The sequence below is a fragment of the Pseudochaenichthys georgianus genome, chromosome 19 (genome assembly GCF_902827115.2).
Source record: "Pseudochaenichthys georgianus chromosome 19, fPseGeo1.2, whole genome shotgun sequence".
In the NCBI taxonomy this organism is placed as follows: Eukaryota; Metazoa; Chordata; class Actinopteri; order Perciformes; family Channichthyidae; genus Pseudochaenichthys; species Pseudochaenichthys georgianus.
The window spans coordinates 16,512,133-16,527,931 of record NC_047521.1 but is presented as its reverse complement, the minus strand read 5'-3'; the positions used below and the strand labels follow the sequence as shown (position 1 = coordinate 16,527,931).

Below are 15,799 nucleotides of genomic sequence, written 5' to 3'. Positions count from 1 at the left end.
ACCTGGGCAAGACTTGAAGCCAACCCCTTTTGTGAATGGAAGCAGATATCAGCACTCAGTCTGCACAGTCCTCGATCGAGAAAAATACAGTACCTTGCATACCTGCGGGACCAAAATCTTGCCTTGTGAGGAAGATGGCGTGGTCGTGGTACTCGTCGTCGTCAGGGTCCCGGCGCTGCTGCGTGTTGGCCCACCGACAAACCTGCTCCAGGCTGCGGGATGGGTTGCCACGCTCAATCAGGCTTATAGACTGCAAGAAATACAAAGAGCAGGAACAAAGTTTTACCACTCCAACATTTGTTCGGATGTGCATGTACTTTTACTTTGAATATGATGAAAGGTTACCCCATGCTACTTCTCAGGTACTCTTAACCGTGACAAAAGATCAGACTCAAAGCAAAAGCTGGGGCAATAGTTCACAGACTGCAGGTTTTTACGTTGGGATTATAGGTATTACTTCTAATGAAAGCTTGTGTTTAATTAGTCATGACGTTTGTTATATGAGAAAATGTGTTGGCTCAATTATTTCATATAATTACTGTCAGTATAACATATTTTTCAGCTCAATGTCACTCCTTTCTACCCATTGTAGAATAATACACAGTTTTAAGAGTTATAAAAAAATGTCCATCTTTTGTGATACTGCGAAGCAACATAGGAGGTGAAATAGGGTCCACATTTATCTTCCTAATGGACATGGAGAGATAGTAATGTTTTTACTCGGCAGGAAATATCTCAAATAGCGCAGAAAATACATTGGGAACATAAAAACAGCCATCTGTAGCATTGAAGAACGACTGCAGGCGGATGATTTCCAAGTGGAAACTGCTGTTGGAAACTGAAATAGCATAAAATGTGGAAATAGTTTTCTATGTTCTGAAGATGCAGCCAAATTAAAAACAAGTCAAGGATAAAATAGTGTGACAACAACAGAGCTTATACCAGAGGGTAGGTCCAGCAAAACATGTGTCTTTCTTCTGCCATTGTGACACATTCAACACATTGAGTTCATCTAATTGGTGCTGTGTAAACAATATCTCTGCTTTGGCAACCAGACAAGATAACTAATATGAAAAATACCAAATCTCCAGGCAGTCGTTCAGTAATGTGGATTAAAATGCACGACAGGATATAAACTCACTGGAGTCACGCTGCTCAAAATTTATTTTCCATCTTGACTCCTTACTATATTTATGCATCCAGCCTACAACCCAATATGTAAAAGGTTTCATACAATAGCAACAGACAAATAAATCCATTCATATGGATACATTTGTTTGTTTATCTTTGTAACTTCTATGTAAAACCCATTCTCTACGTGCATCTACATACCAAAAATGAATTCGAAAATACTGCTTTATAGCTCTTCTGTTGTCAAAACAGCCAGCATCTAATTAATATTTAATTACAGTAATAAAAGCCAGATGTGACTTCTCAACATGTGTGTGCTCTCAGCTCTGCATCTATTATTACAAACACATAATATCATGGATCTCATTCAGATCCCTCCTGGCTAATTTGCAATATACAGTGCTGAGCAGTGGCTCTAACCCTAATCCTAACCCTAATTTAACTTTGGCGCTGAGTTGAAATGTGTTTACATGTTTTTTTGCATCCCCTTCAGTGTTTGACGCAATTGCTGTTGTGTTATTCACAAGTGTTCATCTGTCAATCAAACAGTGGCCCGAGGCACAATCAGATCATACGCTGCTAAGAGCCCCAAACCAGCCAGAGGGCCCCAAAATAAATCCAAAATGTGATCTTACACTTTTTTCTGTCTCTCTTTTTTTTCTTTCGGTGTCAAATTTGAACTATGACCAGATAGACTCCCCTAATTATGTTAGGGCTCTCAATTTCACATTTTTTTGGTAGAGAGCTATGACAGATAAAATAACTGCATTAACAAGCACACAAAAAACAGAGAGACCAGCTTTTGCAGTACCCAAAGTAACTGGTCACTATAAATCCACTATAAATCCAAATTTGAGCAGCAGCACACACACATTCAAAACAGAGAAACAGCTATGTTGGTTAGCTTAGCTTGGCAAAACACTTGAAATATGGGGAAATAGTTAGCCTGGCTCCAATTAACAGTAAACAAAACGGCCTACCAGCAACCCTAAAGCTAACTAATTAATACGTTGTAGCCATATTAGCCTTTGGAGATTCAAGCTAGCTATTTTAACTCCATTTATTAGTTGTTGTGTTAAGCTAAGCTAACCGCCTGCTGGCTCCAACTACACACCTGCTGTACATACATGAGAGTGGCATTGATCTTCTTATGTAACTCTGGGCAAAAAGGCAAAACTGTTTATTTTTGGTTATAAGAAATAAACATGACCTCAATGTATTAAGCCATCTTTTGTCACAGAAAGAAGATAAAGTGTCTGGCATTATGAAGCCATTGAATAGAGACAGATGGGAAGAGTATGGGAAGGTAGACTATTTCATGTGATGTTTCTGTAAGTTGTTAATAACCTACTGGGAATGTACATTTATGATTGATGTGTGATGTAGCTCACCTGTCGGTACCCGACCATTATCATGCGAACAAGAACAACATTGATGTCGGTTCCCAAAGATTCATCATGGTAGATTTCATCAACCTGAAAGAAAAGAGACATGTTCTGTCACTGACCTGAGGGATAAGGTGACCAATAACAATTAAGAGCCTGCAGACCATTTACAGGCCATTTTGGTTCATCGTTAGTTTTTGACATTTGTAAAAGGACTGAAGAAGAAAATTATGGGGGCAAATCAAAGGCATCAACTGGCATCAAAAGGTTGGAAATAAATAGTGTTGTCAAATATCTGTCGACGGATATTACCAAACTGCACACAGTGAGCCCATGTGGCTCGGATACTGTGTGTGCTTTATACCAGGCGTAATCAAAAGCACACAGAAGAACAAGTCACGCCCTTTGTAGTCTGTGCTGCATGGATGAATTAAGTCTTCATCAGAAACACAGTACAAAGATAACTGATTCACCTCTCTTTGGGAAGTCAGACATTTTGTATCAGATATCTGCTTAGTGGCAAGTAAAAACACACTTGATGCTTACAGTATAAGTTGCCTTTTCTAAACATTTAGTTTCTGAGGTAAAGCATCCATCATCAGCCTATTCAAACAAAGAAGATGTTTTTTCCCTCTCTTACTACAAAATTGGCATCATGATGACATCAATTAAAACATTGACAACCATCCAATAAAACCAGTGTTGTTATGCAGTGGCAAAGAAGCCTGACCTTGAAATGTGTCGACTGCTATATGGCTTTTATAATAATGCTGTGGAATGTAATATTTAACCCAGGGCTAAGCTAGGATCCCATTCAAGTCTAATTTCCTTTTGAGTGTGTTTTCGCCAAATGTCGTCACTCATCCAGGGCCCTAGTCAATCAACTGCTTCGCTTTGCGGTTTATAAATAAAGTTAAGAGGAAAATAAAGAGTGCATTTTCAAAAGTCATTTAGTTGGTTATGGATTGTAATTAACAAACCAGGCGATTCTTAGGGGGTAAACATGGAGTCATTTAGCTTCACAAAGCACCCACACATTTCTCAACTGAACTTGTTACTAAGAGGAAACACATGTTTACGACGGGTATTTTAAGGCACGTGGATCAACACTGCCTATGACACACTCATAAATAAAAATGATATGTTATGTTACAACCTCGAAAAATAGTTCATTCAAAATCTGTGTATAATTTATCATATTGTTCATCATGTGTGCAATATGCAGGGCACAAAATAAAGTGTAATTGCTCTCATCTTTAAGGACATACCAAACATTTTCGATTTTTTTTTTCCCCTGGCCAGCAGGAGATCAGCTATTTTTAATTTCATGTGATTTTCATTTTACACACATGCCTGAGGACTAAAGACTCTCAAAACGTTTCTGCCATGTTGTGAATTAAACTGTTTTGCTTTAATTTCTCAATTGGGCTTCCGAGTGACACATAACCACTTTTAGCCTGTAATGCATTTGTGATGCTTTTGTTATGCCTGATAACATAACTGTACCACCAGGTAGCTCAGTGGTTTACCGCTGCCGAGTAAGACGGTTTTCCAATCCCAAACTGGCAGAACATTTCAAGCAATGTCCACCCCTCTGTTTTCCCCTCTAATAAAGGCCCTCTCGCCTATAAATACCTTTAAAAAACCTGTGAACTTTGCAATTAAGTCGAAAACATTAGCTGAAATATAGCAGCATGGAACATCAATTATTAGTATCATAAGTTACACAATGGCTTTTCAAAATATCTGAACTAAAAATCTCAACAATTTTCTAGGGCTTTAATTAGAATCAGCTCTTCTGTGGATCTGCATCCTCCTACAAAAACATAAAACATAACTTTCCCAGATGCTAGCCTCACTGAGAACTTTAATAGGCAATCATTTTAGTGAAACAAACTTTTTTTCTTATTGATGTAGTTGTAAAAAGGTACACTGAGAGATTTGAGAACTAAAAAACAAAGGAATGAATCCCCCCCCTGGAGCCCAAGACTCATCTTTGGAAGTGTGTGTAAGTTTTAATATGGCTTTATAAAATAGAAGAAAAACACCACGCCTGTTTCCCCCAGTGCTTTGTGTCTCATCCATCTGTCCACTTCTGATCTTAACTTTTTACAACCAAAATCCTTCTGAGATCACTGAGTCATGTCCTTTCTGTCAGTGTCTTTCTTTTGGTTTGGTCCATGACAGGCATCTATCCATCTCCTTCTTAAGCAAGCTTTCCCTGGATACCACCATATCTCTTCAGAAACTGTTAAAAATATTATTATATCTTTCCGGTTTTCACCAACAGAGTTAGCCCCAACCTTATGAGAACAGCTCGTGGTTGTCACACGAGAATTATGTCACTGGGTTTAAAAGCAGGCTTTGATACCCTGAGGCCATTTTACTTAAGAGATGAAGTGTGCATAAATGGAACTGCCTAAAATGTATTTCCATTCATTTTATTCAAGATGGTTTGAAACAAAATGTTTTAATAAAGAATTTAAACCTAAATGTTTTAACAAAAAGTTATTGTTGTCATCCTTCTTTTAATGCGAGACAGGCAAAAACATCGTTTTTCAAGTAGGCCTACTGGTCAATTTTGAGATGTTGTGCTATTTTGATTCTATAACATGTTTTCAGGCTTTTGGAAGGAAAACGTACAAAATACACATTTAAGTGTTTATTTTACTATAGTTTGTCTATTTGCGTCTGTAGATTTCTCCTAAATTCACCAAAAGTTAGCATTCTAACGTAACATAAAGTACCGTGACCGCTGTGTGCACCATGTCAACAGAGATATCGTTAGAAAGCTGTCTCTCTCCTGCACAATCTCATCGGATCCAAATATGGTCAATTCCTTTGTATCAGCAACCAATCGTGAAAGCACAAAGGGGTCTTAAACCAAGAAACAAAATCTCATTGGCTGGTGTCAATTTCTGACAACGTGATTCGTTCAGATGCGTCACGTGGTGTGCTAAAACACTTCATGGTTAGCTTTCCGCTAGAAATTGAAATCTCAAAATGGCAAAAGAACGGCGAAAAAAACGTTCACAGAGAAGACGACAACAATTGTCACTTGCACGAAGCAAGGTTATACAAAAAACAAATGACCCCGAACATGAAATACCTTCACGGAGTGCGTTGATGCGCAAGCTGTCATCCAAAGAACAGGAGGGTTTAGCTAGTGCCTCATTGCAATCTTTAAAGGTTGTTTTCTCAAAATGAGTTTTTTCTCCTAGTCTGAGTTCGAAATTTCAACTTCAGTAGCACGTACATACACCAAACCTTCCAGTTAAATTCCTTTCAATATTATGAAGGGTTTTACTGAAGGGTTTGTTCATATATCATTCATAGCCTGAATTATGCAACATTGTATTCTTTCACACACAGTGACATCACGAGCTACCCACAATGCAACGCGCGCCATATATATATATATATATTATATATATATAAATACGCCATTTTCCTGGAGGTGCAAATATAAACAGCTAGCTAACGTAGCCAGGCAGAGCGCACTAGGTTTTTTTTCTGAATTAACGACCGAAGAAATCGCTGCATGTCTTCGGATTACATCTCTGGACTTGAGGGGTGTGCTCTAGGTCGTTACCAGCGTAAACTAGAGCTGTGTGGGTTGTCGGATTGCCCTTACAGACTGCCTGCAGATGTATGGAAAAACTACCCTCGAAAGTGGCCTTCGTCGATTTTGGCTGCATCTACGTCTAATTTCTGGAAACACCAGGTGAATACCCCACTTGTCACAATAATATTATCATGCCATTGCATATATGTGGTATTTTAGAGTTGACTAGATATTGATTAAGGCAATAGACTATGATATTCTGCTTGCACCTCGCGTGAAATGGCGGATACCGGAAGTACGGTGTCGCCCTCGGCCCAATACCCGTATGTGTGTGTGTGAAAGAATACCTAAAAACATGGCGAAAATTGGTATTGTAGGGCTGTTGACAGTATTTTCTGATTTATGGAGTGATAAAAAGAGATATCCAATATCCCTTCTGTAAAAGCCTTAGATACTAATATGACTACAAAATGAAACAAGAATTTTTAACCGTCTTTATCCAAAGTTCAGATTTCGATTCCTGAAATGTGTTAAAATGTGTGCATATTTAATGAGATAATGGATAATTTTCATATTTAAACATGCTATTTCTGAAAACTTGTAATACAAAAAACAATTGCCTTATTGTAAGTAATTAACTGTAAGAAATTTCTAGCTGATACCTTTAAGTTAAAAAAAATTACCCTATTCACCTGGGGTGTCTCTGTGGCTTCTTATTTTCTTAAAGGAATGGTATGCTCATGACACTCATTTTTTAAAAATTATCATCCGATAAAACAGACCAGTCTCTGCCAGTCTCTTTTTTTTAATCCGATGACATTATCAGTGATTTTAAACTGATTATATACCGAAATAACATCAACACTGTGGGCGCCGCCATTTCCCGGACGTGACGTAATCCATGCGTTTGGTTTTCGAAGACACATTGATCTCCATGTTATTTACTGTAGTTTCTCTCTTCAAATATGCCTCACTGTATCGCGAAATATTGCCATAATTCGGATAGGAACAATCCACGGAATGCTCGGTTCCATCTGTTGCCAAAAGGTAAGCATAAGAAGTACATTCGGAGGCAGTGGCTAGCGAAATGTGGCCGGTGTTCCGGTTTAACTGGTTCCCCGATCAACTGGTTGACAGATGTGGAGGCGTGGCCTTCGACTGAAATACACATTTCGATCGCTTCTTCTGTCGTTTACATACATCTTTTGGTATATTTGGCTGGATAGGAACACTTTGATGCACATTCAGTACCAGTGTGTGAGGTTGTGGTTACGATGGCGATATCCGGACGCGAACAGCGAGGACTACAAAAAGAAAAACGAGTTGACATGGGCATGTCTGTTCAAAACATTGCGAGCTCCAATAAATCATTTAAACCAGCTATTGTTGTCAGACTTATTACTGAATATCGTTCTTAATGTGATACCAAGTCCATCTGAGACCTGTGTACACCTTCAGACAGCCTCCCAGTGAAGCACACGTTGTTTACTCACAGTTTGAAAGCAGCGTGGAGAAGTCTTCCGCTGTGTTAAACTGTGACCCTCTCAGGTAAACTGTGATTCGCCCATGGAAAATGGGATCCGCCCAGATTAAACTGTGTTACATCTTCTGTGGCTATCTACCAGCGATCATGTTTAATATGAAAGACACACACATACATCCCTTATAAAAACGGCATTATGCAGCACTCATCCAGATAACATGTGACTGTTAACTCGTTTTGCAAAGATAGCAGCAGAAATATTTAGACTTGAAAATGCTGATGGGTCGGCAAACAATATTAGGAATCTTCTATTCCAACTACATAATATTCGGTGTCCATCGACATGAAAATAACAAAAAAGTTCATGCTGGACTCAAACCCGAGTCCCAACAGCGAAAGTCACTCCAGCCCTGCACGTTATGAGTGCGCCGCGGATCAACACGACATATCGAACCACCACACTACAACATTTTAGATTAACCTTGTTAAAAAGTTCCAGAAAAATGCAACCCGACCATCATTTATAATGTGAGCGAATGTATGTACACTTTAAGCCATAATATACATATTATAATATAGTATACTGACTGAGGTCTGTATCAAGCCTCATTAAGACCCACCGAGATCAGATATCCTTGTTTATACGGGTATCAAATCGACTCGACATCATATTAATAACGATATATGATACAAATGTAAGACTGACAACAAGAATAGTTTGTAAAGGATTTATTGACGTTAGAATTATTAACAAAGCACTTATATACTAATAACGGAATGGCTTATCTAAAGCCAGTTGAGTAGCACTTTAAATGTTTTGGCTCTATGAAACCTGATGTACTTTATGATTATGTTTTCTTCAAGTTTGTATCTTCTTGGTCTTATGCACTTATTGTAAGTCGCTTTAGATAAACGTGTCAGGTAAATGCAATGTCATGTAATGTAATTGACGTGAGTGTTTTGAACACTGTTATTTTATTTTTGATTCTCTGGGAAGTATCGTGTTGATCCGTGGCGCACTCATAACGTGCAGGGCTGGAGTGACTTTCGCTGTTGGGACTCGGGTTTGAGTCCAGCATGAACCTTTTTGTTATTTTCATGTCGATGGACACTGAATATTATGTAGTTGGAATAGAAGATTCCTAATATTGTTTGCCGAGACCAAGATTAATGACCCATCAGCATTTTCAAGTCTAAATATCCCTGCACACGCAGCAATGACATTTCTGCTGCTATCTTTGCAAAACGAGTTAACAGTCACATGTGATCTGGATGAGTGCTGCAGAATGCCGTTTTTATAAGGGATGTATGTGTGTGTCTTTCATATTAAACATGATCGCTGGTAGATAGCCACAGAAGATGTACACAGTTTAATCTGGGCGGATCCCATTTTCCCATGGGCGAATCACAGTTTACCTGAGAGGGTCACAGTTTAACACAGCTGAAAACTTCTCCACGCTGCTTTCAAACTCTGAGTAAACAACGTACGCTTCACTGGGAGGCTGTCTGAAGGTGTACACAGGTCTCAGATGGACTTGGTATCACATTAGGAACGATATTCAGTGATAATTCGGGCAACAATAGCTGGTTTTAAGGATTTATTCGAGCGGATCACAGCTTAACACAGCTGAAGACTTCTCCACGCTGCTTTCAAACTGTGAGTAAACAACGTGTGCTTCACTTGGAGGCTGTCTGAAGGTGTACACAGGTATCAGATGGACTTGGTATCACATTAAGAACGATATTCAGTAATAAGTCTGACAACAATAGCTGGTTTAAATGATTTATTGGAGCTCGCAATGTTTTGAACAGACATGCCCATGTCAACTCGTTTTTCTTTTTGTAGTCCTCGCTGTTCGCGTCCGGACATCGCCATCGTAACCACAACCTCACACACTGGTACTGAATGTGCATCAAAGTGTTCCTATCCAGCCAAATATACCAAAAGATGTATGTAAACGACAGAAGAAGCGATCGAAATGTGTATTTCAGTCGAAGGCCACGCCTCCACATCTGTCAACCAGTTGATCGGGGAACCAGTTAAACCGGAACACCGGCCCGAACCGAGAGATTTACAGGCTCATGTATGCAGCGAACATTTCACATTTCCGGACGACTACTCCGAGAGTATGATCAAACATAACATGGGATTTAAAGAACAACCATTACTCAATGGAGATGCAGTACCATCGGTCTTTCTGGTGTCATCACCGACCAGGACACCAGTTCGGCCAGTAGAGAAATCGCCCTCTGCAAGTGTGAAGCGACGGAGGAGCAGAAGTAGTGCTCGGAGTAAGAATAAGGTATGTTATAGCGCATTTCCATTGCAGCGGCTAGCCCCGTTTTAACGTCCAGGCCAGGACAGTTTTTGGTGGCCTTTCCATATAGCGTAGTACCGGCTAGTGTGTATTTCCCCCCAGTTTTTCTGGCCCCATAAAATCGTGATTCTATGGCCAGGGACAACGAAGCTGAGTATGCTAAACTAGAGAGGGAATCGCTAGCAAGGGTGGTACTACATGCATACATATAGTATCTTATATCATCTTCCCATTATACACACATGCATTTCCAAACATTTGGACTACCTATGTTGCAAATGTATTATCTTTTCAATTTACACACGGCATCTATTGCACGTCTGTCCGTCCTGGGAGAGGGATCCCTCCTCTGTTGCTCTCCCTGAGGTTTCTCCCATGTTCCCTTTAAACTGTGGGTTTTCTTCGGAAGTTTTTCCTTGTACGATGTGAGGGTCTAAGGACAGTGGGTGTCGTATTGTCATACTGATATGTATGGGTGAATTCCCCCATCCAATCTCTTCACATTGGTCAAAACTTGTTCCTCTGCTGACGAGTCCGAACTGAAATACTCCACCATATTTCCGTGTGTTGACAAAGTGAACGCATGGATGACGTCACGACCATCACGTGACTACTGAAAATGGCAAACATGGCGGCGGCCAGACGGAATATACAGGTCTTGATAAAAAAGAGCTATAAAATCATTATTTACCGGGGAATATCGCTGATTTCTTCAGGGTATGGTTTAAACATAACGTTTCACTAAATACTGAAGTTTTGATTAATTATCTAATGAGTGGACCATTCCTTTAAGAATACTGACAAAAAGCTCTGGTATAAAAATAAGATTCTTGTCCCAATCCTGGATTCTACGATTCAGAAATATTTTCTTATGAGAATGATGTGAACAAAAACAAAGTTGAGTAAATGGCCAGCACTAAGTAACAAACAACTCTTTCTTTCTAAATAGCTCCTCTGCTTGTATACCCCAAAATGACTATAAAAGCATCTAACGGCACTAATTTTCTTTTTTACTGAAGTTTTATGTCAAAATCGTGCCTTGTATTTTTAGATTTAAAAAGAGATGTGATAGCTAAAGCAACACCTAAATTCAGTTTTTGACTTTGATTTGTATCTTAACTGTGAGGTTCTCCAGCCTCCAAACCCAGAGATGTCTTTCAGTCTTTTTTTGTATATTTGTCCTTGTGCATGCTCATTAAAATTCAGATATTGCACACTGAATAATAGAATGCTACTTTTTGCTAATACACTAACAGGTAAGGTAGCCCCTTAGCTTTCTCCGCTTAAAAAGTATGACCTTACAGAACAAAATCTCTGTCACTGAAGAAATGCTATCTTGGCTTAAGTCCAAATTTGCACTGGGACGCGGGGTTACACCCAAGGCATTTAAGCAAATATTCCATTCACAGAAGCCCATTCAGGTCAATAAATGCTCTAAAGAACACTCAAGTGACCCTAAATTCTCCCAGATTTGTTACAAGTTCAAAATCCTAGACTGGTATATACTGACCTATATACACATGTTTGTGTTGGACCTGAAACACAGATGCCTTTGAAAAATGAGAACAGCATCAAATAATAGCATGATACAAAGTTCCATGATAACTTTTGTAATTACTGAAATTGCATATTTTCCTTTTTGGAGAGTCCCACCTATACTGGGATAATTACAAGGCCAGGAGGAGCACACAGAGGGCTGGGATCGGACTGTTTTGGTTGAAAATGAGAGTAGCAGCTGTGAGCTACAGGCGCTAGGTGTCCCTGGCTTGTGTACAGCATCACATCGACGTGGACAAAACCGGGTCCACGCTCAAACAACACAGCCAATATGCGGCAGGCACCTCAGCAGTCACCTTGGCTTTGCGGAGACAGGATGTCCAGTAATCAATCTCTCAGGGAGAGTTTCTCCAGGTGGTACTACACATTCTGCAGCCACGGAGCAGGGATTCAGAGGGATTTGAGTGGGCAGAGCTGTTTCAGACACAGCAAGCTTGTGGCTTACGAGTGGAACTAAAGAGTTTTGACCCCTCGTTTGTTTAAAACTGCTCTTTTATTCCTGGAACCTTACTCTCCCTTAATAACACAATTTCATCCATAGGTCTTCCATGAACTGATCCTCCTTGCCAGATCTGAAGTGCTTATCAGAGAGCACTACACACCAAGGACTGATGACTACACTTTTGCAGTCACTTCACAATTATAATCAGTCAAGGTCATTAAAATTAGACATTTCTCCCTGCCAAAGACATTTGGTCATAGAATGTGTATATTATATCCCAATTAAATAAACACATAATTTCATTTCAGCAGCTTGGAACTCCTGGTGCTTGTTTCCATGACTGGCTCACACACTCAACTTTCTAATTGGTCTAGTGCAGCTAATCAGACCACCATGCAGGGTCCAAATGGTAACTGTTACAGAGTGAAACCAGCACCCTGTGAAAATCTGACTTGAGGGATTTGGTCCCATTAAGCAGATTATGGTGGTAGGAGCTGGTGGAACCCGTAATGAATGAGCTGAGAATTATTTGTTCACCTCTCATCAGTAATCCATAAACGTCCGGAGAGAGCAGTGTAGCAAGGTCTGATCTCAGACAGCTATAAGAGGAAAGAAAACTTCCATAGGTAGAAGATCACCAAAATAAGCAGCATTTTTACATCAAGAAGGGATATTTATAGAGCTGCAACAGTTTTGAGAACAGATTAATTGTGTCAGTCATTTTTCTGCAGCTTTTCTTGCTTTATTTTATGTAAAAAGTGATTTACATATCTATGAAGTTTGGATTGAAAGGAAAGTTTGGATGGTTAGTTGCTGGCCTGGATATTTCATGTTGGGAATAGGCATAAACAAAAAGTCGTTGGTGAGAGTTTGATCAGTATCTTATACAAACGCCACAATAGACTTACTATATTCATGAGAGTGAGAACGTAATTCTGCACGTGCTCCTTGCCGTGGAAACGCACCACCGAGTCGTCCACAGCCAGCAGCACCTCGATGTTGTAGTCGTCTTTCTTCGCATGCCTCCTCTTTCGCTCGGACTCAGACAGTTTATGTTCGACGAGATCCAGAGCCACAGGAAGGTCTGCAATCCCGAAGTCTGTCACTGAAAAATATGAGCAGCACATAAACAAGTCAGTGAACAGACTTTTGGAATCCGAGGCATTTATGATATGTCTACTCTAACTTCAGCTTCTGTGGTGTGATTTATGTCTGTGAAATAAAACAAACTTCTGTCTTTGACTCTCAGGATGCGCAGGAGGAATCCTTTGGGGCTATCTACAGGCCTGAGGACTTTATATTTTCTAAATCACTTGATCTCTAATCAAAATACTCCCCTCAGACTCGTAAATCGTTGGCCTACAGAGTGATAAGTGTATTTCCTCAAAGCCCCACATTAAGCCTAACTATAATATGAGCATTCATAGCACCAATCCCAGCTGAGTCGCACCAGTTCCAAACAACATTAATCCATGTCATAAAGCACTTCAGCTGTTTTTCTGTCGTGGTGATATCCATGCACACAGTATGCTGAGTTGAAACGCTCGTCAGAGAAACAAGGAAACGTGTGAAATTGGATTTCACAGATTCAGGATGGGGCAGAAAGTGTGAGATGGCCAAGATCTCTGGAGATGAAGTGTCAATAACATCAGATGGGAAAAGTAATAAGTGAGATGCAATGATCCACAGGTTCAACGTATATTCGTCAATCTGAAAATTGTCTATTATGTGAGAAACACACCATAGGTGCTATAAATAGAATTTTCTTTGGAAGATATTCATTAAAATAGCTACATCTCTGAAGCAATATTATGCAGAAATTCTCATTTTGGATGGCCTCTTGGCAAACAATAATCAAACCGTTACATTCCTCAGTAACACTGAACTTTTATTCATAATTAAAATAATGTAATAATGTGAACTTGGCTCATGAATCTTAAAGGCTTGTGATATTGCTTGAAGCTATATATTATTATTATAATCTATAAGACATTTGTAGTTCAAGCCTGCCAGATGCAAATAGAGTCATGAAACATTATCTTATGCAAGTATTTTCAGAAGCAATTTATTCTAAATAACTAAAAGGTGAACAGATACATGCAAATGAAAAGCAACACATTTATACCAGGTGTAGAAGAGTTCAACAACTGAAAAACTGTTTTTTAAAAGCTTTAAACAAAATAATTATTTCCAGAGCAGTTAAGCTAAGTAATACCACACAATTTAGCATGGAGAGAGAAAAATAAAATGAGAGCTCACTTGAGACATTGGCTTTTTAAGCAGGACAAGAATCTGACAAATAAAACATGTGTAAAAAAAGATTTCATAACAGTGAGAATTTGTTCAAAAGCACAAAAAGCACAAAAAGCAGCCATCAATGCTTTCTTCCATTAATAACAGTGGGCAGAGATGGCTGGCGACTGAAAGTGCTTTGCGCAGGTACAGAAGCTGTCATGGAAAAGGTTAAAATGGCAGCAACTTTCTAGCTAATGGTGCTAGTTGCTAGCTGGCTCGCTGTTCTTCCCACATGCCCCCGGAACCTGCGGTCTTCAGACTCTGGCCCCCCGCACCAACCTGTGAACCTTCGGGGATAGAGCCTTCAGTATGGCAGCCCCCACTCTCTGGAACGCTCTCCCTGCGGAGATCTGCAACATCCCCACACTTGACGCCTTCAAAAGGGCCCTCAAGTCCCATCTGTCTGCCAAGGACTTTGGCCCCAAATCTATTTGTTGTTTTGTCTAACTGTTCGTCTGACTGCCTTTTGTTTTGTTTTGTTATGTTTGTTATGTTTGTTTATACTTTATTCCTTGTAAAGCGACCTTGGGTATTATGAAAGGCGCTATAGAAATCCAAGTTATTATTATTATATGCAAATTCATACATTTATAGAATAATGCATTCTATAAAGTTATAATGAAAAGGGAGTGGTAAAATAGAATTAGGGAGTGGTAAAATAGAATTAGGTTTAGAAAAATGTGAAAGAGTGACTTGTTTAAAATTGAGCTCAAAGAGGAAAATGAAAAGATGCTGGGAGACTGAATGAATCAGTGAGTGAGACTTATCCTCCAGATGCTCAAGCTATTGTTGCACAAAGGAAGGAATAGAAAAGGAATTCATGATGGAATCGGGTTGGGTCTCTCTCATTGGCTCCCCCATCCTCCCCTGTCCCCACTACTACCACTGGAGCCCAGAATTCCTCACTTTACCAGCTGGTTTTAGGAGCACTACATCTGCCTAATAAATACAGAGCAGTCATATGAGTTTAAAAGCTGCAGAGTTTAAGGACAGTACCAAAAGTTGGGTTAAGTGACCAAATCAGTTTGCAACTTCCTGTAAATGCAAATAATGTGATCTTGCTTTTCTGATTAAAGTGCAATTGTACACGCTTTCATTTACTTAACTTCAGAAGATAGATAAATCAGCAGGCACCAGAATACCTTCTTTCTTTTCAATTTTACATTTGTTGTTGTCATTATAAGAGTTAGTGCTAAACTTTTGTGAGATTAACTATGTTTTTGTTAAAGCTAGTACTAATTGTTTTACCCTTTACCTGGTTGTTATGGTGATGGTGTTACCAATCGTTTGCCTGTTTATGAAACTAACACACATGAAGCTACACAAGCATATATTTTGAATTGGGTCCTTTACTGTGAGGGAAATTGTTAACATTAGCATAATGGTTTGTGAGTTATGGCCATAAATGTATGCTCTGAGGTCACAGTGACCTTTGACCACCACATTCAAGGAATGTATCCAAGGGTGGATGTTTATGCCAAACTTGAAGAAAATGTCTTGCAGGTGTTATTTAGATACCGTGTTTACAAGAATTAGACACGGATGTCTGTACGGTCAGACAATCCAGAAAACATAATGCATCAAAAAAGGAAGGCAAAGTAAAGAAGCAAGGATAGTTTAAGT

At 39.4% G+C, this 15,799-nt stretch overlaps 1 protein-coding gene across 2 annotated transcripts in view; it reads right to left on the bottom strand.

The window, feature by feature from the left end:
• LOC117464831 (A disintegrin and metalloproteinase with thrombospondin motifs 14) overlaps nucleotides 1-15,799 on the bottom strand; it is a 55,403-nt gene that overhangs the window by 22,404 nt on the left and 17,200 nt on the right. Inside the window, exons 4-6 of one of the 2 annotated variants that reach the window (XM_034107537.1) lie at nucleotides 12,790-12,986; nucleotides 2,523-2,606; nucleotides 94-250 (exon numbers count right to left, since the gene is read on the bottom strand). In XM_034107537.1, the coding sequence (XP_033963428.1) occupies nucleotides 94-250; nucleotides 2,523-2,606; nucleotides 12,790-12,986 (438 nt within the window). The remainder of the gene's footprint in view (nucleotides 1-93; nucleotides 251-2,522; nucleotides 2,607-12,789; nucleotides 12,987-15,799) is intronic. The other variant, XM_034107538.1, reaches the window with a different exon arrangement.